Source organism: Hemiscyllium ocellatum, chromosome 14 (assembly GCF_020745735.1).
Source record: "Hemiscyllium ocellatum isolate sHemOce1 chromosome 14, sHemOce1.pat.X.cur, whole genome shotgun sequence".
Taxonomy (NCBI): Eukaryota; Metazoa; Chordata; class Chondrichthyes; order Orectolobiformes; family Hemiscylliidae; genus Hemiscyllium; species Hemiscyllium ocellatum.
The window spans coordinates 28,231,537-28,258,765 of NC_083414.1; the positions used below are offsets into that span (position 1 = coordinate 28,231,537).

The 27,229-nt window shown below is 40.1% G+C and overlaps 1 protein-coding gene across 1 annotated transcript in view; it reads left to right on the plus strand.

The window, feature by feature from the left end:
- hdac11 (histone deacetylase 11) overlaps positions 1-27,229 on the plus strand; it is a 113,473-nt gene that overhangs the window by 52,859 nt on the left and 33,385 nt on the right. The window contains exons 7-9 of the mRNA XM_060835154.1: positions 13,084-13,126; positions 16,623-16,699; positions 22,341-22,403. Coding sequence (XP_060691137.1) covers positions 13,084-13,126; positions 16,623-16,699; positions 22,341-22,403 — 183 coding nt within the window. The remainder of the gene's footprint in view (positions 1-13,083; positions 13,127-16,622; positions 16,700-22,340; positions 22,404-27,229) is intronic.

The following is a 27,229-nucleotide window of genomic DNA, read 5'->3' on the forward strand; positions in this document are numbered from 1 at the left end:
GGTTAACATTAAGAAGGTGGAATTGTTTGGTGTCTTGAAATGTATTAAGGTTGACAAGTCTCCAGGGCCAGAGAGGATCTATCCCAGTTTACTGTGGGAGGTGAGGGAGGAAATAATTGGAGGCTTAACAGATATCCCTACATTCTCTTTGGCCTCAGGGGAATAGAGAATGGCCAGTATTGTTCCTTTGTTTAAGAAGGGAAATCGAAATTATCCAGGTAATTACAGGCCGGAGAGGGTAGTGGGTGTCTGGAATGCACTGCCAGTGGAGGTGTTGGAAGTAGATTTGTTATCAAGATACATCTTGATTGGGAGGCAAACAGAGAGATAGAAACTGCTTATGGGAAATAATAGTGGGTCTAAATCAGAATTGGGCATTGGTGCAGGCTTGGTAGTTTTTCCTGTACTATATTGTATTGTGTTCACTGCATGAGAGGAGGGTGGTGATTAGTTGGCAAGTAGACGCTGATTGATAAAGGTGTTGTCATGGAGACCAGCTAATTGGCAACCTTTTGAAACTTGAAACCAGGCAGGTTGACTCTGATTGGTCAGGACATTGCCGTAAGAAATGAATCAGTGAATGGTTGTCACCAATTTTGTTGAGTTGGAACAGCTGCCGTGAGTATACATGTTATTTCTAACGGCAAAGAAGAGGGCTCTGTGTGTTAATATATGTAGCTTTCAACACATACAAGAGTGCCATGCTGTGCCTGAAATCTGATATGATTCTCTAAGCTTTGTGATGTTTGGGCTACAACTCTGGCGTCAAGCACACTGAAATTCATATATCACATTATTCACTTGTCCGATTGACAGAATGGCTGTTACGTTTGACCATCCTTCATATCTGTACTGCATAATAGCAGTGGGAAGCAGTTTAGTTTCGCCTGTTGCTTTCAAAGACTGGCAGATCATGTCAAGCATTAGTATTTTCAGCTGTTTGCAATTAGTAAGGTACTGACCATACCCAACCAGTCCATGTTTGCAACACACACAACACTATTTTATATTTAGATTTAATTCTGTAATTGAGTAACATATGCTGAATAATTTTAATTGCATGAGGAATTTCATTGACAGCTAATTTAGAATTGTCACTTGCCTGTATTATAAGTTTTATATATATAAATACACAGCGCTCTGATCTCTGCAGTCTGAAGACATGCATGCACTACATCGGTTTCAACTCAACAAAATAGGTGACAGCCACTTACTGGTTCATTTCTCAGGGCAATTTCCAGACCAATCTTAGTCAAATGTTGACAAGGTTTAGTTGTTTAATTGTTTGATCAGCACCAATGGGTGCATTCTGTATGGTGACACCTCGACCACTCATCTGTCAAGCAGCACCCTCATGCAGTACACATGATTTATTTTTCCCCTTGAATTTGCAAGATTGTGAATTGTTCTGATGAGTAAGAGGTGACAAGCTTTAAAAACAATGTCTTTTCACAGCAATTCAAGTCTGTGCCACCAAGCAACCACTTGCACTAATTGTTAAAAGGTCCAGAAGATATTTAGTTTCAGCCTCATCCTGGGTTGTCTAATTAGACACTGGAGCAGTCTAAATATTGCTGAACCTGTTGAACAAGAATTTTCTTTGCTTCCCAAGGTCACATTACACTTAGTTAAAGGAGTGGCACAGAATTTGAGCAGGCAAGGTGTATACTATTATTGTTTTCATATCAGAGTGATAACTTTAGTACTTCAAATAATAAATTTCAGTTGCATTTAAAATGGAAAATAGCCGTACGTTTTGACAGTACTGGTCCTGGGCAGAGTAGAAGTGAGGTGTTAGGATACCTTTATCCTCAATTATGCCCGGAGATTGGATATGAAATGAGTTAATCTGGGAGTCTGTAATATCACCTTTGGATGGATGAAGTCACTTGGAAGCAGAACTTACATTGGCAAGGAAACCTCTTGCTTGTTGCCACCTAATTGCATGCCTTCGCTGATACGTCAGCACTCCTCCATGTTCATTATTACCTGGCTGAAACACTGACAGTACTAAGAGAATGAGCCCAAAATGGGGAACTTCAGTATTTATCACCAAAAGTGGCTTTGATTGTTCATCAGTCCTGAATGACTTAACAATTCTCTAGGCCCATGGCATTTGCTGAAAGAAACAATAAGAAGGAAGAACTTCCCCTTGACAGTTTATCTGTTATGTATAAATCTGTCCATGACTTTTGGATACCCTCAATTGTGTCATCCTATCATGCTAACTGGGATAGATTCAGAATAGATTTCATAGTTTAATATTGGGCATTCATAAATTACTGTTGATTATCAGAATTGTACTCAATCATAATTTGCATTTGCTTTCTTTAATTCAGTGCAGAATGAAATTGCTGACAAGACCAGTATTTGTTGCTCATCTCTAACTGGTGTTAGATTTGATTTATTGTCACATCTACTGAAGTACAGTGAAAAGCTTTGTTTGCGAGCAGTATAGACAGATCATAATAAGCAAGGATATACAGATCATAGGGTGATAAAAAACTAAGACAGAGTGAGGCATACAGGTTACACTGAATAGGATGTGTGCAAGGTAAGACCAACATTAACAAGATCAACATTATTTGAAGTTAGATAATCCATTCAGCGGTCTAATAACTGCAGGGACGAAGCTGTTCTTCAACTTGCAGGTGTATGTGTTCAAGCCTCTGTATTTTATGCCTGATGGAAGAGGTTGTAGGAGAGCATTACCTCAAGAGTGAGATGGGTCGTTGATGATGGCAACCTTTCTGTAGCAAAGAGAGGGGAAAATGGAGTTCATGGATGGAAGGTTGGTTTCTGTAATGGGCTGTGCACACAACCTTCTGTAGTTTCTTACAGCCCTGGATAGAACATTTGCTGTACTAGGCCATTATGCACCCGAACAGTCTGCTTTCTGTGGTGCTTCTGTAAACGTTTCTAAGAGTACCTATGGACATGCCAAATTTCCTGATCTGCCAGAGGAAGAGGAGGTGTTGTTGTACCTTCTTGACTGTTGCATCTATTTGGAGAAGGTGGTGTACATAGACATACACACAACTGTTAAGAAACAAGTTCCCAGAGTTTGACCCTGTGACAGTGAAGAAATGACAACATAGTTCCAAGTTAAGATGGTTGTGGCTTGGAGAGGAGCCTATAGGTAGTGTTGTTTCCATATATCTGTTGACCTTGTCCTTCTAGATCTTGAGGTCACCAGGTTTGAAAGACATTGTAAAAAGAGCCTTTGTGAGTTCCTGCAGTGTGCCTGGTATATGCTTCTCCTTGGTGGACAGAATGCTAATCAAGCTGATTGCTTTGACAAAATGTTGTTGAGCTTCTTCATTGCTGTTTAGAGCTATATTCATCCAAGTAAGTGGGGAGTATTCTATCACTCTGCTGACATGCGCCTCATCGGGGTTTATCAAGGTTGACAAAGGCAAGAAATTAGTTATTTACAATAGTGACCTGTTCTTGTCGCTAAACTATTTATAATTGTGGTCCAGTTAAGTTTCTGTTCAATAGTAGCCCCTAGCATATTAACAGTATGGGATTCAATTACGTTAGCCCCATTGAATGTTAAGCTCAACACCATCCCAGCCAAAGCTGCTCACTTAATTTGTGTGATTAGCCATGTGCTTTGGGAAAGTAAGTATATTTCTTTTGTCCAATGTCCCCCTAATGCCGATGCGAAGTCAAGAGTGTTCTGAAAGAAGAGTAATTGGTTTCCTGTTGATGTAATTAAATTCAAATAAATGTCAATTTGACATGAATTTGTAAAGAGAAGCTAAGAAGCAAATGGTAAAGAAGAAGCTAATTACATTAGGGTTGGGTCATTCTATGTTTTCTGTTCAGCAGTTTACCATATTCATGAAATGAGGACATGAGCAATGTTCTCTCCAAGTGCAACAATTTTTTGTTTGTTCATCTTCAAGCAGATCCTGGTCTGAAAGCAGTTTTGAAAATAATGTTGACTGTGTGTTATATCATTGAAAAATACAGAGAACCAAAGAGAGGAACAACAAGAGATTACAGATAGAAGACCCGTTGCTGGAGCCTATAGGGCTGACAGAGGTCAGAGAAGGGCCTCTGTGTAGATTCTGTGGCATCAGAACTATTGTGAACCAAGTGAGAGTACATTTCTAGATGTGTGCCTTGCCAGAGGTAACTTTTTTATTCCCAGTGAGTTGTGCAGGGTAGAGCTGATGGTAACTAAAGGGCCAAAACAATTAAATGGGAAGTGAGAAATCCTACACAGTCGAGGCAGAGTTGAAAAGGCTGTATGATTACACCTAACGGCACGTTTGTGTGTGATGTAATGTGAGTGTTTGTAACTACATGAGTTGTATCTTTCTTATATTGATTGAATAAAAACGATATTTATCTCTTTTAGCTAAATCTTCCCAGGTGAGGCAATCACTGTTGGATTGTCACTCAGCTCCTACTTTATTGACCAACAAGAAAACTCCGCATTTTTGGCAGGAACTTCTGAATCTAGCCTCTCCCAAAATGTGGAGTGGTTTTTGTTAGAGATCATTTTTTTTATCATGCTGGATTGATTTGTTTTTAGGGTGGGGTGGGCAGAGACCAGTCAGATTCCATTTTTATGCACTCGCTGTGGTGTTTGGATACGTTTTCATTCACGAACAGCAGAACTTTTGGGCAGTTTTTAAAAAGCTTTCCAGAGTGTGATTGAATTACCATGCGTGGGTTTGGTGAGTGATGTGGTCAAGTTGGGAGGAGTCAGTAGGTCAGATGGGTGATTTAGAATGGTTCAGAGAGTTGGCAAGGTGAGAGGGGAGTGGTTGGTTGCATACATACATGTCCTGGGTGATTATCCAGATAAGTAGGTCATATGACTTTCAAGTCTCAGACTTTAACTCTGAGCCACTCAAGGGTTTGGTATTTGCTCACTGGAGATTTAAACTTCCCAGGTATCTCCTGGACAGTCATTGTGTAGTACATCTGATCTCTGATTATCTGAACGCTCTCTGGGCCTTTGTTTGAAGTATCCTTCAACAGTTAGTTAATGTTTAAGTTATGTTGATTTAAATTTGATTTGTTAAAGAAAAATGTAGTAATGGAAGCCTTCTCCAATAGTTTTCCTTTCATTTGCATTGTGAGAAAACTTTATATAAAGAAAGGCTTTCAGTCTCTACAGGAATTGGCACCCCATTCACCAACTTAAAGATTCACTCCCTCCACCACTGGCACAAAGTGGCTGCAGTCTATACGGTCCGGAAGAAGCACTGTAGAAACTTGTCAAATGTCCTTTGGCAGCAGCCTCCAAACCCTAAATCTGCAAGTGACGAGGATTGACTTTACATATTCCCTTTGTATGCAGTTATCCTTGACTCCCTAGATTTTGCTGAAGAGAAGATTGTTTTTTTCATCGGGGGTTGTTGTGGTTCTGCACATGAAATCTGTTTGTTGCAGTTCATACGGATTTCTTTTAAAAAGGATTCTTTAGGATAAATACTGTAGTTTCTTTGTTTGGTGTAGAAAGAACTGTCGAGTTTGTCCTGCCTAAGTCTGACTCGGCTTCCAAATTATTGGCTGATTCATTGATGACCATAAACATGATTCAAAGCTGCCTTTGTAGACTTGTCATATTGTAATTATACATTATACTCAGTGACTAGCTTGTGTGACACCAGTGATCCTGAGTAGGAGGTAAGTGATTGGGTAGTTAGGCCTTAAGTCTACACTTGACAATGAAGCTGCAGCACCTTCACTGATGCAAGGATGTAACTTAAAATGTGGTAAATGTATACCATTTCAACGCAGACATAGGAGTTCATATAGGAAAAGTTAAACGGAAATACCAAGTGCAGAGTGTTTAACATTCCAAACACATTGGTGCTCTGCATTAATTTACAAGGTTGTAATTTCTTTGAGCTTTCAAGTGATGAAAAGGAAGGTGAAGCTTGTCATATAAACTATAAATTTGAGAGATAAAGAAAATAACTCCTACATACCTGTCATATTTTTTAATATATACTTGAAGATCTACTGTGTACATGCTGGTTTGGAGGATAAGGCCTGTCAGGAATTTGTAAGTGATGCCCTGTTGGAATTGCTGACAGTCATATTGTCTGCTTGGACTATGTGCCGCAGGACTGTATAATGTTTTCAGCCACAGTTGTATTGTGTCATTGAATATTGCTAGCATCCTATTTAATAACCAGATGATAAAATAAACCATGAATCGTGTCATGCAAGTAAAGTAATACATGGAAAGGTGAGATTGCAATGCAGCTGAGCTGCATAGAACAGGACAGCACAAGAGTAGTTTCTTGGCCAATCAATCTGTCTTGGCATTTGTGCTCCACTTGAAACCACGATTGTCTTTCCTCATCTAACTCTCTATCAGTTTGACCCTCTGTTCCTTTCCCTCTCACTTTCACTTTTTAGTAAACCCTTTTGTTTTACTGTGTTTCTGTGAACCAATTTGGGAATTGTTTTCTCCCTTTTCAAAGGTGCTGTGTAAATGTGAGTTGTTTTTGTTGATTTCATGTCTGTCGATCTTTTCCAAAAGTTCTTGTCATGCCACTTGGCAACTTTTTTACCTTTAGCCCATCAGCATCATTTGTCAAGCTCCAGCATATCAATACTATGCCAGTCTGGTTTGCTATTTCATATCCCGTCACTCACCAAACTAGTTACAGCCTCTACGACACTATTATATTGCAATTTGTCATTCCTAGCTTTCTATGCATATTATTTATTTCTGTTATCTACAGCTATTTAGTTTTTCCTCTTCCCTTTCAAATTAGTTAAAATTAACCCCCTCCCAAACCCCACCATCTGTAACTAGTCTCTTTCTGAGGGCATTGCTTCCATCCCTGATCAGTTACAATTTGCTTGGCTTGTATACGTTCCACTGCACAGAAATCTAAAGCACTTTCTCCTGCATTAAACAAATTAGTTGATTGTGTTTGTTCAAATTGGGTATGGAAAGTATAGCGGTATGTTAAGGATTAATCTATTAGGCCTGAATAAAATGTTAAACTTATAGTTTTAAAATTAGTTGGAGGTGATCGATATGGAAATTTAGAGTAAGGAGCTGAAGCTATGGGGGATAATGATGACATAAGAAATGATTAGTAAGCATTTAATTTTTTATTTGGTAATTATCCAGAACCTTTATTTAAAACTGAATATTTTCCTTGCAAGAAATAAGGAGGTACTGGGGGTTGCTTTGAGACAAGCATTAGTGCCTCATTTAGTCAGGAGTCAGATCTTGCCAGGTCCAGATATCAAAGTGAAATTGATCTTCCATGAACTGAAAGGTGTGCCTGGAACGTTCACAATCAGAGAAGCAATTGTTAATTGTGCTGAGCAGATTCTTGAACCACCTCTTCTTGAGCTGCTGATCAGAATTAGCATTTAATTTTGACTGAAATGCTTACGTTCTGTGTCCAGTTACAGATTGACATTGCTTTTCCCTGATGTTGTGGGTTTGGTACATTCAAATGCAAGATTATGTCACCCAGAAAGCATAAGTCACGTTGTCGTACTTGAGAAAGTCACTGACTGCTTGGCAAAAAAAAAGACATCTTGGACTGGACTGAGCAAGGCAGCAATTTGTTGTAAGACCTTTCCACATCAGCTTTCATACGTTTGTAAAGTAGATCTGTTTTGGTAAAATCTGACTCCATTTCTTCCAACATTTGCACAAACTGTTGATGATTTAGAGTGCTAGCCGAATAAAGCTGACTATTTTGACAACGGCTTATTAAATATTGAAGCTTGCCTTCCCGGCTGTTAAATCACAGAAATAATTTTGGTGTGCAATTCAGAGAGCAAAGCCAACCATCACCATGAAAAGTGTTTACAGTCAAATGCTACTTAAGCAGATTCTTGCCGATCATTGCCCAATCATTACAGATATACCATCTCATCAGATTTTGAAGCTAAATTTGAACCTCCATTTGCCATGTGGCTGATTCACTGCATGTGACATGGTGAATGCAGGAGAAACATGGGAAGAGGTAGATTTATCTGAGCACTATTTCTCCAAAGACATGGATAGGACCAGAGCTGGAAAAAGTGCAGTGATCTGACCTGGCAGTCAAGTCAACCAAGTCTGATCAAAAGGTAATGGGAACCCATGCTGAATCAATGCATATCTTTCCTTCAAGTTGCTGCCTCCTCTCAAAGTATGCTTCAGTTCTGTTTCCTGTTGTTTTAAAAGGAAAGACTTGTTAAAAAATTTGGGCTGATGTCTCAAAAGCAGGTGCCAAAAATTAGCTGTTCTTTCAGAACAGGCTCTTAAGTATTTTCAGTCCAGATGTTTTTAACTGCCCTGGACTGCATCCAGAAGCCAGTGTGGTGACCATCTCCTTAATTGTGTTCACCTAGAAAGATAGAATTTTAAACTGGGCAATAATTGAATGAGGCAGAAGCATGTCCCAATTTAGGATTGGTTGCAGTGCCCACCAAATTCCCTGAGGAAACAGGGCAAGTAGTAAAGTCTCCAAAAGCAAGCTTGTTGTTTGAGTGTGTACTGCTGTCAATTAACTGTATACCTTCGATTTTGCCTTTATTGTCTTGGCAAATTGGCACATAATGTACATGAATGTAGAATATCCAGCAACGTATTGCGCCTTTCAAATTAGTTGACGATGTAAAGAGGGAGCCAAAACCCACAATGCCTTGACTGTGACATATTCTGCTATTGGTGGCATGAATGCAGCATAATGACCCAATTTCCTTGTCTCTCAAGGCTCCATCTAAGGATGGACAGATGCATCATTCTAATCCTTTTGCCGCCTTCTTACAGAGCTGTAAAAGTTTAGAACATCATTGAGAGGGAGTGACAGGAGAATAACTATGAGGAGATGGAGTAGCCTAGGGAAGAAGGCTTTAAACATGCCCAGGTGCAGAAGAGGAGACCAGGTGCTCCCTTGCTCAGGTGAGAGTGCAGCCTCCTCATTTACACTGTGCCACTCCCACTTAACAGAACTAGTATTGACCTCAGTAACCACTTAGCTTTGACAAGTCAAGGGGCCAACGAGTTTCAGGAGAGGTGTTGGAATGAAAATTGCGACAGAAGAATCAGCAATGGTCAAGAACTGAAGAGAACTTCAAGAATCTGCAGATGAGAAGAAGGAAGCATGAGATTGTCACAAGACATAACTGACTTTGAGATTGATCACCTGTCCTTTGCACTTTTCGACTGTTTTTGTTCAGTGGTGGTCTCCAGGGATGATTGTACAGGAAGGGTGCCTTTTATCAGAAGGCTGTTTTCAGGACTTTTGGAATTTGGTTGAAACCTCAACAGTCAAGCTGAAGATGGTAGCTCTTCCCCTGAGGTCTGTGATATTCTTGGACTAGGGCACTTTGTAAAGACAACCTCTTCTTCCTGTTTCTTCTCACTGAGATTCCTTATTGTTGAACTCTACCACATTGAAATGGGGTTACACTGCTTTCTGTAGTTCTTGCATCAAGGTCTCTGGTCTTGACCTTTGATTTCATAGCCGGGCAACATCACAAGGTTCTATGAAGCTGAAATAAGACTATGAACTACAGGTACTGGAAATTCGAAACAAAAGCAAAGTGCTGGATAAACTCAGGTCTGATAGCATCTGTGGAGAAAAAAATACCGTTTCGAGTCCAGTGTCTCTGGTTGCCACTCCAAGTAGAGAATAATTCTCTCCTTCAGAATTTTCTTCCCATAGTTTTCCTGCCATTGATGTGGGACTCAATGGTCTGTGGTTCCCTGGCTAATTTCTACCACCCTTCTTGGAAAAATGGAACCATATTGGCCGTCTCCCAATCCTTTGGCACCTCCTCTGTGGCCAGAGAAGAAATAAAAAAACTTGGGTCAGAGTACCTGTAGTTTCTTCCCTTCCCACAGTGAACTGGGATACCACTCATTCAGATCTGGGAACTTGTCCATTTTTAATGTTTGCCTAAGTTTCAATACCTCCTGATTCCTGATATCAATCTTGTAGGATCTCCGAGTCTGTCTCCCTGAATTCTGTGCATATATCCTTCTTCTCCCAGGTGAAGATAAAGGTGAAGGACTCTTTCAATATGTTACCAATATTCTCCAGCTCCACATACAGATTTCCACCTTGTTCTGAATAGGTCTTACCCTTTCCCTGGTTATCCTCTTCCTCTTAATATACTTATAGAATTTTAGGATTCTCCATAATGTTGCCTATTTTTAGAACATAGAACATTACAGCACATTGCAGGCTCTTCAGCCCTCAATGTGCACCAACCTATGAAACCAATTTGAAGCCCATCTAACCTGAACTATCCCATTTTCATCCATATGTTTATCCAATGACCATTTAAATGCCCTTAAATTTGGCGAGTCATCTACTGTTGCAGACAGAGGTAAAAACAATGACTGCAGATGCTGGAAACCAGATTCTGGATCAGTGATGCTGGAAGAGCACAGCAGTTCAGGCAGCATCCAACGAACAGCGAAATTGACATTTCGGGCAAAAGCCCTTCATCAGGAATAAAGGCAGTGAGCCGGAAGCATGGAGAGATAAGCTAGAGGAGGGTGGGGAGAGAGTAGCATAGAGTACAATGGGTGAGTGGGGGAGGAGATGAAGGTGATAGGTCAGGGAGGAGAGGGTGGAGTGGATAGGTGGAAAAGGAGCTAGGCAGGTCAGACAAGTCCAGACAAGTCATGGAAACAGTGCTGAGCTGGAAGTTTGAAACTAGGATGAGGTGGGGGAAGGGGAAATGAGGAAGCTGTTGAAGTCCACATTGATGCCCTGGGGTTGAAGTGTTCCAATGAAGAAGATGAGGCGTTCTCTACAAGAACCTCAGGGAGTCCCTCTCCCACTGCAACTCCCAGGTCATTTCCTCTGCCCTGAAGCTTTTACCAGACGCCTGGAGGAAGAACGCCTCATCTTCCGCATCGGAACACTTCAACCCCAGGGCGTCAATGTGGACTTCAACAGCTTCCTCATTTCCCCTTCCCCCACCTCATCCTAGTTTCAAACTTCCAGCTCAGCACTGTCCCCATGACTTGTCGGGACTTGTCCGACCTGCCTAGCTCCTTTTCCACCTATCCACTCCACCCTTTCCTCCCTGACCTATCACCTTCATCTCCTCCCCCACTCACCCATTGTACTCTATGCTACTCTCTCCCCACCCCCACCCTCCCCTAGCTTATCTCTCCATGCTTCCGGCTCACTGCCTTTATTCCTGATGAAGGGCTTTTGCCCGAAACGTTGATGTTGCTGCTTGTTGGATGCTGCCTGAACTGCTGTGCTGTTCCAGCACCACTGATCCAGATACTGTTGCAGACAGGGCATTCCATGCCCCACCTACTGTCTGAGTAACGAAACTACCTCTGACATCTGTCCTACATCTATTGCATGTCACTTTGCTCTCTGAATTGCTTTCTTAAGTAACCTCCTGCATTTTATATACTCTACCACTAAGACCTCTGATTTGTTCACTTTGCTAAAAGTCTGTTTTTCTTCTTATCCAGTTGTGAATTTTACTGTTGCGCCTACATTTCTCCCTGAAAGGAACACTGTGAATCTCTAATCTTTTTGAACACTCCTCAACTGTTCTGCTGTAGATTTTCGCACAAGTAGCTGAGTCTTTGTCAGAAGGCATCCTGATGGGAGAAAGTGAGGACAGCAGATACGGGAGATCAGAGTTGAGAGTGTGGCACTGGGTAAAGCACAGGTCAGGCAGCATCCGAGAAGCAGGAGAATCGACTTTTCGGGCATAAGCCCATTCCTGATGAAGGGCTTATGCCTGAAACGTCGATTCTCCTGCTCCTCAGATGCTACCTGACCTGCTGTGCTTTTCCAGCACCAAACTCGACAGAGTCCTGATGGGATCTGGATCAGACAAACAAAGGATTTTCCCAAACCAGATGTAAGCCATAGGCTTAATTCCATGTAAACATTGTGACTTCCTTGTTCAGCTTTAGTTTCCCTTCATGTTTGTAATGACCTGATGCCAGTGGTATGAAGAATTTCTGCTTCATGATCTTTGAGCTGCACATGTGTTCAAATATCATGTTTTACTTCAGTTTGGAAATTGCCATCCAAGGCGTCCTGAACGTGATTCGTATTCAATCTTGGGTTTTTGCTATTACAAATGATGGTTAAACAAAAGCAATACTGGCAAATTTGAAGTTAGGTTATTAATTTATACAAAGTAAAATGGGTTGCAGGGATTGGTGTGTGATGCAACATTTTAGATTGATATAGATTTGGAAAAAAAAATGTACACATTCTGTGGATTCCTGTCAAGCAGTAACAGTTGGGTAATGTGTCCAGATCAGCTGAATTCTCATGGGTAGTGTTCAAGCTCATGAAACAATATTCACCACACTGCAGAATGTAATATAAAGTTCCAGTTAACTTTGCATTATTTCAAAGTAATTTATATTATTAGGAAAGACTAGTTTTTGCTCTAAGTGTTCACTGATGTTTGTTATGTCATGTTAGGCACTGGCCTATCACAATTAATTGGTCAAGTGAAACTGACACTTGGGGGCCCGATGCCTGTTCTCCAGGAAGGGGATGCTCATCCTCTGGACCACTCCTTCCACTAGGACCTCCAGGTCCCTATCAGAGAATCCCAGCATCATCTACCCCTTCTTCGATATCTTCTGACTGACTGCCCATCACTGAGCCCATCACCTGACTGCCAAGTATCCCTGAAATACAACTGCTGACAGGGAACATTCAGTGAATGGTGAGTTGTTCCAGGAATGGCACATTATAAGTTGGAACTAGAGTTTGATGAATGCAGGTAGGAGTGGGTTAGGTAGTTACCGAGGCAAGTTATGTAAATTATAAGATCGTGTCTGGCCTTGCAGAGACAAACCTTCCAAAAGAAAACTTGACAAAACTGACACTTGGTCAAAATAAAACTTGAGATTCTACACTCTATTTCAATGATAGACTCTAATTTCTTCCTAAGAAGTATTCTTTTGAATGCATGTCTGAAATCATTTATTTGAAATTATGTTGCTTTTAGTGTTAATAGATTGCAGTCTATTTTGAGAGTATACATTATATATCAATCATTCTGTAAATTATATTGTTTCTATAAACTTGTATTTCAGTTATGAATCATTTGACTTATGCAAGTTTTGTTTCTAATGCTTAGGCTGGAAAACTTGCTATTGACAGAGGATGGGCAATCAATGTTGGTAGGTAGCAGAAACTACTTTTCCATAAAGATTTGTGGGCCATGTACAGATAACTTAGATTTAAATTTACTATAGGACCATACTGCTAATGTGACAGTGGAATGTTTTTATAGTCAATCAATCGGCTAGCTGAAGATGCAGGTAAAGTGTTTGAGATTTATAGCAATAGTAGAGCTATTAATATTAGGATACACTTTGCTTTTTCATTGCAAATTATTTTCAATAAACTTTACTACTGTTTGTCCATCAGTTTGCTGAGTTTTACAAGCAGTCTTCTTCACCAGCTTTACTGTAAACTCTGTAAGGGCTCGCCTCTAAATTTAATGGTAATTAACTTGGATCTCAATTTTAGACCGAGTTGAGATAGCCAACCTGAAGGATTACTAGTCCTGAATTGTTATATCACCCATTTCAGGTACACACACATTGTCACATATTTTACAGAATTTAGGAAGTTAATCATAACAAGCACAAAAGAAGTAATATTTAATAAAGGAGTGATGTTTTGGTAAATCTACTCCAGAATCCCAGTTTGCAACACTGGTTCCTTGTTCTATTTTGTTGACTTAATCTTTCCTTTCCTTAGTCCATTTTGTACACAAAACATTTCATTGTCAATCTCATATTGGCTAAGTAGTGTTTTCTTGGGTTGGTTGATTGGTTTCTTTCAAAGTAAATACAAAACCATAGAAAATAGGAATAGGAGTAAGCCTTTCTGCCATTCAAGTCTGCTCCATTATTAGGTTTGATCATGGCTGGCCATCCAACTCAATACCTAGTTGTGTTTTCACTCTATATCCTTTGATCCCATTTAGCCCAAATAACTATATCTGATGCTTCTTGTAAACATTCAGTGTTTTGGCCTTTAATTGTTTTCTGTGACAAAGAACTCCACAGGCTCAGCACTCTGTGTGAAGATATTTCTCCTTTTATCTCATTTGAAAATGGCCGACTTGATTAGTCCTTAACTGTGACCTCTGGCTCTGGATTCCTCAGTCATCAGGAACATCCTCCTGCATTTATGCTGTCTGCTCCTGTTAGAATTTTATAGGTTTTTGAGATTCCCCTCCTGCCAGTTCTTCTAAATTCTAGTGATTATAGTCCTAACCAATTCAGTCTTTCTTCATATGTCATTCCTGCCATCTCAGGAAGCAGTTTGGTAAACCTTCACTACACTCTCTTCATAGCCGGAAAATTCTTCCTCCAATAAGGAGACCAAAACTGTACAACATTCTGCAGTTGTGGTCTCACCAAGACCCTGTATATTTTTACCAAGACATCTCTGTATTTTAAATCCTTTTTTTGTGAAGGCCAAAAAACCACTTGCATTTTTCAATGCCTGCCTCACCTGCATGGTTATTTTCAACGATTGGTGTACAAATCATCCAGGTTTCATTGCACCTCCCCCTTTTCCAATGTGTTCCCATTCAGATAATCTGCCTTCTTGTTTTTGCTATTAAACTGGATAACCTTACATTTATTCACATTGTAGTCTTTCTGCCATGCGTTTGCGCACTCACTCAACTTGTCCAGATCTCACTGAGACATCCCTGCATCCTCCTCACAATTCAATCTCCTAGCCAGAGTTTCTGTCATCTGCAAACTTAGCAATATTGTATTTAACTCACTCACCTAAATCATTAATATATATTCTGAATAGCTGGGGTCCATGTGTTCACTGGGTCACTGTGTTACCCTATGAGTCACTAGCTGTTTGTCAGGAAAAGGCCATTTATTCCTACACTGTTTCCTACCTGCCTACCACTTCTCTGTCCATGTCAGTAAACTACCCCCATCCCATGAGTTTTAATTTTACATGTAATTTTCTTATGAGGGACATTGTTGAAATCTTTCTGAAAATTGAAGGAAACAACATCTATTTGCACCCTCTTATCAACTCTCCTATTTGCATCCTCTCAAATTTCCAGTGGACTTGTCAATCATAATTTCCCTTTTATAAGTCCATGTTGACTGTCTGATCCTCTCATCATATTATCAAGTGCTTTTCTATAAAATTTTTTATAATGGACTCGAGCATCTTCCCCACTATTGAAGTCAGGCTAACTGGTCAAAAGTCATAGACATGTACAGCGTAGAAACAGAGCCTTTTGTCCAATTCTTCCAGATATCCCAAATTAATATATTTGCATTTATCAGCATTTGGCCCATATCTGCCTAAACCCTTCCTGTTCATATACCCATCCAGCTGCATTTTAAATGTTGTAATTGTACCAGTCTCCACCACCTCCTCCAGAAGGTAATTCCATACATGCACCACGCTTTGTGTGAAAACATTGCTCCTTAGGTCCCTTTTTAAATTTTTCCCCTCACCTTAAACCGTGCCCTCTACTTTTGGATTCTGTCATCACAGGAAAAAGACCTTGGATCAGTGGTTAGCCTCACAGCATCAGGGCCCCAGATTCGATTCCAGCTTTGGGCAAGTGTCTGTGTGGAGTTTGCACATTCTCCCCGTGTCTGCGTGGGTTTCCTCCGGGTGCTCCGGTTTCCTCCCACAGTCCAAAGATGTGCAGGTCAGTTGAATTGGCCACACTAAATTGCCATAGTGTTAGGTGCATTAGTCAGAGCAAAATGGGTCTGGGTGGGTTACTCTTCGGAGAGTCAGTGTGGACTTGTTGGGCCAAAGGGCCTGTTTCCACACTATATGAATCTAATCAAAGATCTAATCTTTATCATATCCATGCCCCTCCAGATTTTATAAATCTCTATAAGGTCACCTCTCAGCCTCCAACACTCTAGGGAAAACAGCACAGGCCTATTCAGCCTCTCCCTGTCGCTCAAACATTCCAACCCTGGCAACATCCTTGCAAACTTTTTCTGAACTCTCTCAAGTTCAATGACATCTTTGCTTTAAAAGGGAGACCAGAATTGAATGCAGTATTCTTAAAGTGGCCTAACCAATGTCATGCACAGCTGAAATGTGACCTGCCAACTCCTGTACTCATGTGCTGACCAATAAAAGCAAGCATGCCAAATGTCGCCTTCACTATCTTGTCTACATGCAATTCTACTTTCAGGGAACTATGAATGTGCACTCCAAGGTCTCTTTGTTCAGCAACACTCTCCAGGAACTCACCATTTAAGTGTATAAGTCCTGCCCTAATTTGCCTTTCCAAAATGCAACACCTTACATTTATCTAAATTAAACCCAATCTGCCAATTCTCAGCCCATTGGCTCATCTGATCAAGGTTCCATTGTACTCTGAGATAATCTTGTTCACTGTCTACACACCACAAATTTTGATGTCGTTTGCAAACTTATTAACTATATCTCAGATATTCACAATCAAATCATTCTTTTAAAAAAACAAGTTCATAATACCACAATGTTAATAGGTTTATTCAATATTCATATTATTTAAATTTTATATCCAGTAATTTCAGTTGTTAAATGTAAACTTACATGGACTACTGTTCCTTACAATTACAAAATCCATATTTAAAAGCTTCACAGTAATCATTGATTTTCTTCTGTCAGGTGGTGGCTTTCATCATTGCTCAAGTGAACAAGGAGGGGGCTTTTGTGCTTATGCTGACATAACTTTGGCAATTAAGGTGAGAATGTATAATAAATGCAAGTGAAATTTTGAAACTTGTCAGATGTGATTAGAACTCTTGGTGTTTCTCATTATTTTTGTGAAAAAAAAAACCAAATGAACTGATATTTGATTGTATGACCTGGCCTGGAAATTAATTGCAGATTGATTCTTGTTCAAAGAATACTGTAGATGCTTTGGCTTCACAGATGCATTTATGCTCAAGCTTTGGCAAATGTTTACAAGTCAAAACAGAGAAGTCACTCTCAACCAAATCAACAAAGGCACTGTTGAACCAAACAAAGGTGAACAAAAATGTGTTCTTTTTTGTCAAAAGGATTGTGGCTTTGAAATTTTCAGGACTGAGGTTTGATTCCTCTCTGGTTATTCTCCCAATATCTACTAATTGAAAGTTCAGAGACTAGAATCCCACTGATTAAGAATTAAGGGTACAGTCCACAGAGTCTACTGCGGTTTTAGAAGATGTGTAGCTCAGGTTGATGTTTTGGATGTAGGTTTGCTCGCTGAGCTGGAAGGTTCATTTCCAGACACTTCGTCACTCCACTAGGTAACATTTTCAGTGGGCCTCAGGCGAAACATTACTGATAATTCCTGCTTTCTATTTATTTGTTTGGGTTTCTTTTAGTTGGTGATGTCATTTCCGATGTGAAGTCACTTCCTGTTCCTTTTCTCAGGGGGTGGTAGATTGGGTCTAACTCAATGTGTTTGTTGATAGAGTTTCAGTTGGAATGCCATGCTTCTAGGAATCCTCGTGTGTGTCTTTATTTGGCTTGTCCTAGGATTGATTGTTGTCCCAGTCGAAGTGGTGTCCTTTCTCATTTGTATGTAAAGATACTAGTGAGGGAGGATCATGTCTTTTTGTGGCAAGTTCATGTATCCTGGTGGCTAGTTGTCTGCCTGTTTGCCCAATATAGTGTGTGTTACAGTCCTTGCATGGTATTTTGTAAATGACATTAGTTTTGCTTGTTGTCTGTATAAGGTCTTTCAAGTTCATTGTTTTCGTGTGTTGGTGGGTTTGTGGGCTACCATGATGCCAAGAGGTCTGAGTAGTCTGGCAGTCATTTCTGAGATGTCTTTGATGTAGGAGAGAGTGGCTAGGTTTCAGGTCGTGTTTTGTCTGCTTGTTTAAGTTTGTTGCTGAGAAATCAGAAGACTATGTTCATTGGGTACTCATTCTTGTTGAATATATGTTATAGGTGATTTTCCTCTGCTCTGCATAGTTTTTCTGTGGTGCAGTGTGTGTTGGCTCATTGAAATAATGTTCTGATACAGCTTCGTTTGTGGGTGTTGGGATGATTGCTTGGTTTGTATGTGTTGTTTTTCTGTACACGCTGGTTTGAAGTTGCCCATTGGCTGTTTGCTCTACTGTGACATCTAGGAATGGCAGTTTGTTGTTGTTTTCCTCCTCTTTAGTGAATTTTATGCCTGTAAGGGTATTATTGATGGTCTTGAAGATTTCCTCTAATTTATTTCATTTATTGATGACAAAGGTGTCATCCACGTAGCGGACCCCAAGTTTGGGTTAGATGGTTGGCAGAGCTCTTTGTTCAAGTCTCTGCATCACTGCCTCTGCTAAGAACCCTGATATTGGAGATCCCATGGGTGTTCCGTTGGTTTGTCTGTAGGTTTTGTTGTTGAAGGTGAAGTGTGTGGTAAGGCATAGGTCCACTAGCTTGATGATACTGTCCTTGTTGATGAAGTTAGTGGTATTGGTGTATGTGTCTTTGGGTCTTCTAATGGTGTAATCAGTGTCTCCTTGGCCAGGTTAATGTTGATTGATGTAAACAGGGCTATTAAATCAAAGGAGACCATTATTTCATCCTCTTTTATCTTAGTGTCTTTGGTCTTCAGGAATTCTTGGGTGGACTGCATGGAGTGGCATGGAGTCTTTTACTAAGTGTTTTAGTCTTTGGTGTAGCTCCTTGGCCAGGCTGTAAGTTGGTGTTCCAGGTTGTGAGACTGTGGGTCTGAGGGGAGCTCTTGGTTTGTGAATTTTGGGTAATCTGTGGAAGTGTCGTGTGTTGGATCCCTCTGGTTTCATTTTTGATTACATTGTAAAAGCGAATGCACTACTTACAGATGCCAACACTTACCAACAAGTGGCGATAGACTCGACCCAACCACTAGAGAACTGAATCACAGCCCTACTCAAAAAACTTCAGAAATCTGGAGAAATGAATAAGACTGCCTTCCAAAAAATGAAACCGGACTGATCCAATACACCACGCTTCCATGGATTACCCAAAATTCACAAACTGGCCAGTGACATCTGTTTTATTTTTCCTTCAATTTACCCCTTAACTATGTATGCCTGTGTGAGTGGGGATGAGAATCAAAGAAGATTGGCTTTAAATCATAATTAGATTACCTTATTGTCTAACTTTGCTCAGCTAAAGCTAATTTGTTGATAATGAATTGCTAATTCCTTTCCATAAGCTATAAAGTTGGTAGCTGTTACGGTTATTTAAAATCTGGTTAGAATCCATTTGGGCAATCTTGATGATCACTGGCTACTTTAATTTTACTGTGTCGCTAATTTAAGGGATTGGCTGTCTGTCTCCATATTGTAACAATACAATGAAATTTTTCACCCAAAATGTGAAAACTAATTACATTTACAAGATACAACTTATTACCTATATTTAGTTATAATTATCAAAAAACCATTTTGCAGTCATTACAAAATGAATGATAATTCTTTTTAACCACTAAATTCTCATGGGAAGAATGTCTTCCTCAATTGTATTATTTTTGCATTCTATTTTGCTGAAATGAAACGAATACTGTAATAAAGTAAAACTAATTGAAATACACCAATTATTTCATTCTTGTAATACCAAGCACCTATCAAGGAAAACACTTCAAAACCTCTTATACGTAAACCATTTTAACAGCTTACATCCTTGATATCCTGTCATCTCTATTTCCCTCTAATAAGCTGTTTATCACTGCAAAGCAAATTTGAGGGAACTTTTCAATCAACAATGAGCTGTCTTCCAAATGTTATCATTTGCAACATGCTACGGTTAAATTGTGCTTACCTTCCTGCATTACAATGTAAAAATTTTTTGTTTTAAGTTATTAGCCTATAGATTAATGTGAGTGATGCTATCATACGTGCTTAATCCATTTGCATTGTATTCTTGTCTTGTGTTAGTATAAATGTGAAAATATTCATTGAACAACAGTATGTTTCTGCTAAAACTATGAAGTGGGGAATGAGATTCATTAATTTTCAGTCTTGCTTCAGTGTTCTATCAGCACACTTGTGTCTGGATATATAATAAGTAATTATCTGAATCTTGTCAGTCCTACTGGATAATTGCCACTTTAGGACAGCATTTTATCTTGTAATATCACCTTTTTCACATTTCCATATATGTATTCAGTTCAGATTTGTGCACAATGTTTGCTGATCATTCCACTGTATATGCATGAGTGTTCTGCAGGTCACATGCCTGCTTTGTACATCCCCTCCATTATTTTATAAGGATATTAGTGAAATTAATGTATTTTTCTCAAGGATATATTTGATGAGAAAGGCAACCTGGTCACTTTTTCTCAGAAACCCAGGCAAAAGCCTATGCTCTCATTGGATTCCTCTCAATATATTACAGTCATTTGTGGAGCTGTATTATTGCTGGACTATTATTCCAGGTGATGTTCTGGGTACACAGGTTTGAATTCCATCTCAGCAGATTGTGGAATTTGATTTCAGTAGAAATCTGGAACTAGTAATGACCATGAAACCATTGTTGATTATCAGGAAAAGCCCATCTGGTTCACTAATGTCCTTTAGGGAAGGCAATTGTTATCCTGCCCTGGTCTAGCCTATATGTGACTCCAGACCCATAACAATGTGGTTGACTCTTAACTGCCTCTGGAGTGGGTAGTAAATTCTGGCCTAACCAGTTATGTCTTCACCCATGGAATGTTTTTTTTTAAATTTTCATTTGCAGTTGTCCTATCCAGAAGTCAATTCCTTCTGTTGATTACATTCTGTTTTTGAGAACTTTTGCAGTCTTCATTATCCCCTTGACCCTATTTGATGGTTTAATGATCTATAATAGTTTTTTTTTATCTTTATGGTCTACTTAATTACCCTGTCATTCCCTTTGTTCAAACATGTGGCAGCCTGCATTTTCCCAATCTTTTTGTGTAGCATTGTCCTTCCCATCGGGCAATTTCCCAATTTTATCTCACCTGAGTTTTGAATCTTCCTTGCAGCTTAGTGATAGTGATAGCACAGCCTAGTATAGGTGTCTAACTAGAGTCTGACCTGACAGAGTGGCCCCATGATCGCTCTTGGAGCAGCTTTTTAATTCCAGATTTTTAAAAAAGTCACATTTTGGTAATGATTTTGGAATTCAAACATGTCCCGAACACATTAATCTGGATTTCTGGATTACTAGTTAAGTGACATTACCTATATTCCACCACCTCATTATATTTTAATAGCTTGCTCCACAGGGTTTGTTTCTGTTCAAACATTCCATCATGGTCAAATATTTTCAAATGCTTTTAAATTTGCTTGTGTGGTGACAGGCACTTGCATTTTAACTTTTATGATGCACTCTTCCTGCTGCTCCAGGTTTTTGTTAGACCTTTTCTGTGTACTTCACGTGTTTCCATGTTTCATTTTCATTTATTTCACAGCATGAAGCCATCACTGGCTAGGCCAGTATTTATTTCCCAGCCCAGGGGGTAGTTAAGAGACCACATTGCTCTATTTAAAGTATAACCAGTCACCTGTGTTTGCGAGTGTGTGGAAAATGTAGAGTTTCCTAATATTAATTAACAATGATGGGCTGAAAATTTATGGAAGATTGGGTTACTTGTGCCCCCATAGAAGAAGTAGCCTACAAGCTGGCTGATCCATTGGATGCCTGCCCTGTGGCCGAAACATGTTGTGGGTGGGCTAAAGTACCTAATTGTGAGACTTTCACCTCTCCCTGGGAGGTCCTTCCACCCTCAGGTGCTGCTGGCTAGTCTGGATGCAGCTGCAATAGCACCAGAAGCTCGGTAGTGGTTGCGGCTGGTACTACGTCAGACCCATGAGGAGGTTCCATTGAAGGATAGGGTCAAAGAGAGTTTGGATTAGTTGGAGAGGGGTTTAAGAGTTCTACATGCATTTTGCAGAGCAGACAGGTGGCAGGGGAGGGGGGAGTATTATTTTCAGAGGAGCTGCCCTGATGTGCAAAGGGCCTGTAGACAATATTCCCCCACTTTCCTCCTACAGTTCTAAATGCTACTTCTTTTAATAAATGCCCATCTGTATGTGCAAATCACATTTTGGAATGGGCAGCAATATTATCAGGCTCCGTTGAAATTTTAGCAAGCTTTTCTGTCCCTTAAGTATTAACTTGTATATGGTGACGGTCTGCCAGTTTGGGGGTGCAAGATGGGCACCCAATTAATATTATATGGCCACCTGCCAAAATGCCTCGTGGGTGGTGATACATGTAATATCCAGCCTGATATCTATCTCGCTGATCCACTGTGCCCAGTACTCCTTGTTTAAATCTTCTCTTTTCTACTTTTTTTATAGGTTTGCTAATTATTCAGAGTTGCTGCTACTAACTTGAAATGTGTAGTTATGCAGCTAATCTTGCATTTCTTATGTTATATTTTTGGTGCAGTTTCTGTTTGACAGAGTGGAAGGAGTGTCTAAGGCCATGATCATCGATTTGGATGCACATCAGGTAACTTTCCAATTTTTTTTTAATGTGGAAATGAAAAGCACCTTATGTTTTTCTCTCTCCTGGTTTTGAACAGAAACATGTCATTTATTTGTTGAGGTAACTTTCCTGTAAACATTTCAAGTTTGATTGGAAGTCAAGTGCAGATAACCTGCCCATTCTTCAATAACAATGTAAAATAAATAATTTCTGATACAGCAGTTACCTTGTGAGTTGATATCAGAAAAGAATGTTTCTGATTCAGAGCCACTGTACTATAGAATATTCATGTTCTTTTGCCATCATCGGGTTCCACAAGCCAAAATGATTTATTGTGTTTAATTGTTCTGGCAGTGACTGTATAGTTAAATTGATTACTTCATTTGGGAGGCATACTGTTGTAGCTCAGATTGACTTGGTGGAGAAATTGTGGGCTTCCAAAGCCGACTTAAAGACAGAAGAACCACTCTGCTCCATACCTCATTTTAATACTAGCAAGTAGCAATAGCAAACTGTTGACACCAAATAAGTATCCAATAACAGCAAGTGGTGAACTGGCTGACAGGTTGGGTCTGTTGAGGACAGAGGTGAGATGGAGTGACAATCCAGAAGGTAGAGTAGAGTTATAAAGTATATTTGTGGATCGACGGAGGATGGGATGGAACTCCCTACTTCTCCAGTGACCACAAAAATGAAGTAAAACCAAATTTACACGGGGTTGTTGTGAACTGGTCCCAGCATTCGTTTGAAATATTGTTGCTGAGACCATTCAATGCTTTGTATATTTAGGCAGAAAATGAGTCGCTTATGCACAGCCTGAATCTCTCAATCATGTTCTTCGAGCTTCAGTTTTCATATGTAAGAAACATTATGCCTGTTTCAGGTGGACAGGCTTCATCCCCATTTGTAAGCCCACCTGAATCTGACAGTAAGTGGGCTTTGGGTATTAGTGGATTTTCAATTGCTATTCATTTTTAAGGCCAGTAACAGGTGGGCATGCTTTAAGTCACCTCATTAGTCTGATCAGCACCTTTCCTCTGTACTTCTAGAGGAGGTGGTGAGTTAAGAAACTTTAGACTGAAGAGAAAATGAAGATAGTGGAGGTCTTAAATAAGAGCTCAAAATGTTGGAAATGCTCAGCAAATCTGGCAGCATCTGTGAAGAGATATCATACCAAAGTATCTGCTGAGTACTTTGAGCCTTTTCTATTTTACTGTGTGGTGAATTGTGGTCACAAATTATTTTCCTTCTATCTCAGTCAGAGTAGGTTGTGGAAGGATAAGTTGAAACTTTGTTTCAGTTATTATGGTTTTAAGTCAAGTTTTCCCATTTTTCTAACCAAAACATAAATTGCAACTTTCTAGTATCAGATATTGTTCACAAAAACAATGTTAAGTAACAACCCATAACGGGAACATAATGCTGAACTACAATACTGAACCAGTAAAGGATATGGAAGAACAGAGCAAAATTAGGTAGCGATTTGACCATGCCTTGAGTAACGTATTTTGTTTTGGTCAACTGAATTAAAAAGTAATATTCCAACCTTTGAGGCAATTCATTGAAAAATTACAAAGGTGATTCTCCATTTCAGTTCTCTGAGGATTTAGCAGTGAGATCAAAATAGAGAGGCTGACATTTTCACCTTGAAAGCAGATGGTAATTCTAGGATAGTCCTTCAAGATGAGGCACTGCATAGGTCAGGCACTGACAGGAGAAGAATCTAATGAGATGTTGAGAAATAGTTTTACACTGAATTTTATATAAAACACCAACAATCCATCCAACAAATCCATGGATTTAAACACAAACAATAATATCACATTAAATTGCAATTTTGTCAGTCGCTTTCATGTTTATTTAGTGCAATTTATTTGTTGCCTTTGGTGGGGATCAAGGATTGCTTTATTTGTGAGAGTAAATTGTACAAAGGGTGAACGAATCATTTTGCAGAATAGTTTGTTAATTTTGTAGTGACCAAATGTGAGGGGAAAGGAAAATGAAAATCTTAATATTAACAACTTACTAGACTGCAAGTTAGTAGGCAGCTGTGTTCAGTTGTGTACTAACTTTAGAGGGCCATTAATATTAGGTATGATTCAAATAGCATTGGCATCAAGGGCAAGACATCCCTTTTGTTTGGTATTAATGCATTATTTATGTTCCCCTTGCATGTGGCACAGTGCAATATCATTGACGTGCACCTGTAATGGTTATGGGTTTGTACTTGTCACCTGAAGGCCTAAAAGAAAAACATTGATACCTTTTGCAGTAATCGTCAGCTAAGTAATGAGTCATTGATCCATCTCCACCTCCTGTGATCCCAGCGTCATAGATACCAATCTTCGATCCATTCATAAAACATCAAGAAATGCCTTAGTGAATTGAAAACAGCAGATATTATGGGTTCAAAATAATTGAGGATTTGTGCTCCAGAACTAACTCACTCCTTCCTGTGCAGCTACAACACTGGCATCTAGATGACAATATACCCAGATATGTTCTGTGCACAAATAATGGCACAATTCTAATCAGGTCAATTACTGCTGTATCAGCTTACTCTTAGTCATCAGTGGTGATGGAAGCATTCATTAAACGTGCTGTGAAATCGCATTTACCTATTCATTGATATTCAGTTTGGGTTTAGCCAAGACTATTCAACTCTACTTCACATTACAACCTTTTAGTTAAATAGGGACGAGGGCTGAATCTTTAGGATGAAGGGGTGAAGATGCCCTGGCATCATGGCAACATTCAAATGAGTTTAATACTGAGGAACTCCAATTAAATTGAAGTCACTGGAATGCAGGGAAAAGAAACTCCTCCAATGGTTGAAATCATGCTTTCCAGAAAAGAACATGTGATTGTTGGAGGCCAATTACCTCAGCCCTAGAATGTCACTGTTGGAATTCCTTATGCATGTGTCTTAGGCCAAACTACTTAGCTGCCACATTGATAATCTTCTCACCATCACAGAGTCAGAGAAGTTTCACAAATATTTGCTCAACGTTCACTTCCATTCGCAATTCTTTAGATACTGAAGCAGTCCATTGGCAGCAAGTAGGAAGTCTGGACAACATTCATGTTCGCACTGATAAATGGCATTTAACATTTGCACTAACAAGTGACCATCTCCAGCAACTGAGAAACCAGTCACCTCACTAACATTTTCACTATTAAGTTCCCACTGTCAACTTTGAGGACTACAAGAAACTTGCGTTGAATAACTGCATAAGTGCCTATGGCTATGAGAGCAGACGAAAGGGGGAGTTATTTACAGTGAGTTTTCAGCCCTTAACTCAGTAAGGTTTCTCTGCCTTAGGATCAAGTTATGAGTGTGATGAAGTTGCCTCCCTTTTGCCTGGATTGGTGTAACTACAACATTCAGCAAGCTTGACATTATCGATGATAAATTAATCCATTTGATTGTTATTTCTCACACTAGCCTAATCATCAATCACTTCCAGCGCACGTTAGGTGTAAATCTTGGAACTCACTACTGAACAAGCCTTTAAAAGCAGCCTGAATACATGAGCAGCCAGTTCAAGAGGATCATTGATGCCTTTGGGAATGCAACAAGGGATAGAAATTAATAATGAATATTACACATTCCAAAAAATGATTTTTAAAAACATTTTCTAGAATCCTGAAGCTAAGGTGACCATGTTGAGCCTGCTGTCTGCTTGGGGGATCCACTACACTCCTTGCTGGCTAGTGTCACTCCTGAGGGTCTCTTCAGGCCACTGTTCAATTGAGCAGCTCGATTTGGTTTACCTGGCTTTCCCCTTCCCATACTGGGTGTTTGTCATGGCTGGTGTTGTTAGCTTTTTCTCCCTTCTCTTCTTGCAGGATAGTGATTGGGGCCAGTGGGCATCTTGTCTCAAATCATGGCTTACAGCTGCTGGGGCAAGATGGAGGAGCTGCTGGGTTTGTCTGGGTTGTGGGTTGAGAGTGATGGCTATTTTTGTTCAGATGGAGCTCTGCTGCTCCCCTGCATTATTATGCTGGCTGTGAGGTGAGTGGGGGAATGTTATACCTGGTCATAGCTCGTGTATTGCTGTTTGGGATCATGGGGAAAAGAATTCAGGCCTTGCGATGAGAGGGGTGGATTGGCTGTAACTGAAATAGACCTTGGGTGTGGCCTGCATTATGGTTAGGGTCAGGCAGCTGTGGTAGCGGGTGGCTTGGGGCTCTGTGGTCTTGTGTGTGTGGGGTTACCTGGTGCAGACATCTGGCAGTGAAGGTAGTCTGCAAATTGGAAGGCTGGGTCCTGGGAGCAGCTTGAAGTCTGAAATCAGAAGAGATTGTACTGAAGTGGAGTCAGATCGATTACTACCCTCAAGGTCCTGCTCTTCAGCCTCTTTCCTCACTCCCTGTAGTTACTCCACAGGACCACATCCCTCTTCCTACCTAGGTCGCTGGTACCAATGTGCACCATGACCAACAAATGCTTTTGCACCGCAATAAATAATGATAAAACATTCGTAGATTGTGGTACCAATGACCTAGGTAGGAAGAGGGATGAGGTCCTGTGGAGTAACTACAGGGAGTTAGTAAAGAGTCTGAAGAGCAAGATGTTGATGGTAGTAATCTCTGGGTTACTACCAGTGCTACGTGCTAGTGAGGCAAGGAATAGAAAAATAGGAGAGATGGATGTTTGGCTAAGGAGCTAGTGCAGGGGTCAGGATTTCAGGTTCTTGGATCATTGGGATCTCTACTGGGACAGGGGTGACTTGTACAAGATGCACTAGACTGGAGGGAAACCAATATTCTCACAGGGAGGTTCACTGGTGCTACTCAGGAGGGTTTAAACTAGAATGGCAAGGGTCTGGGAACAAGAGCAGCAGGTA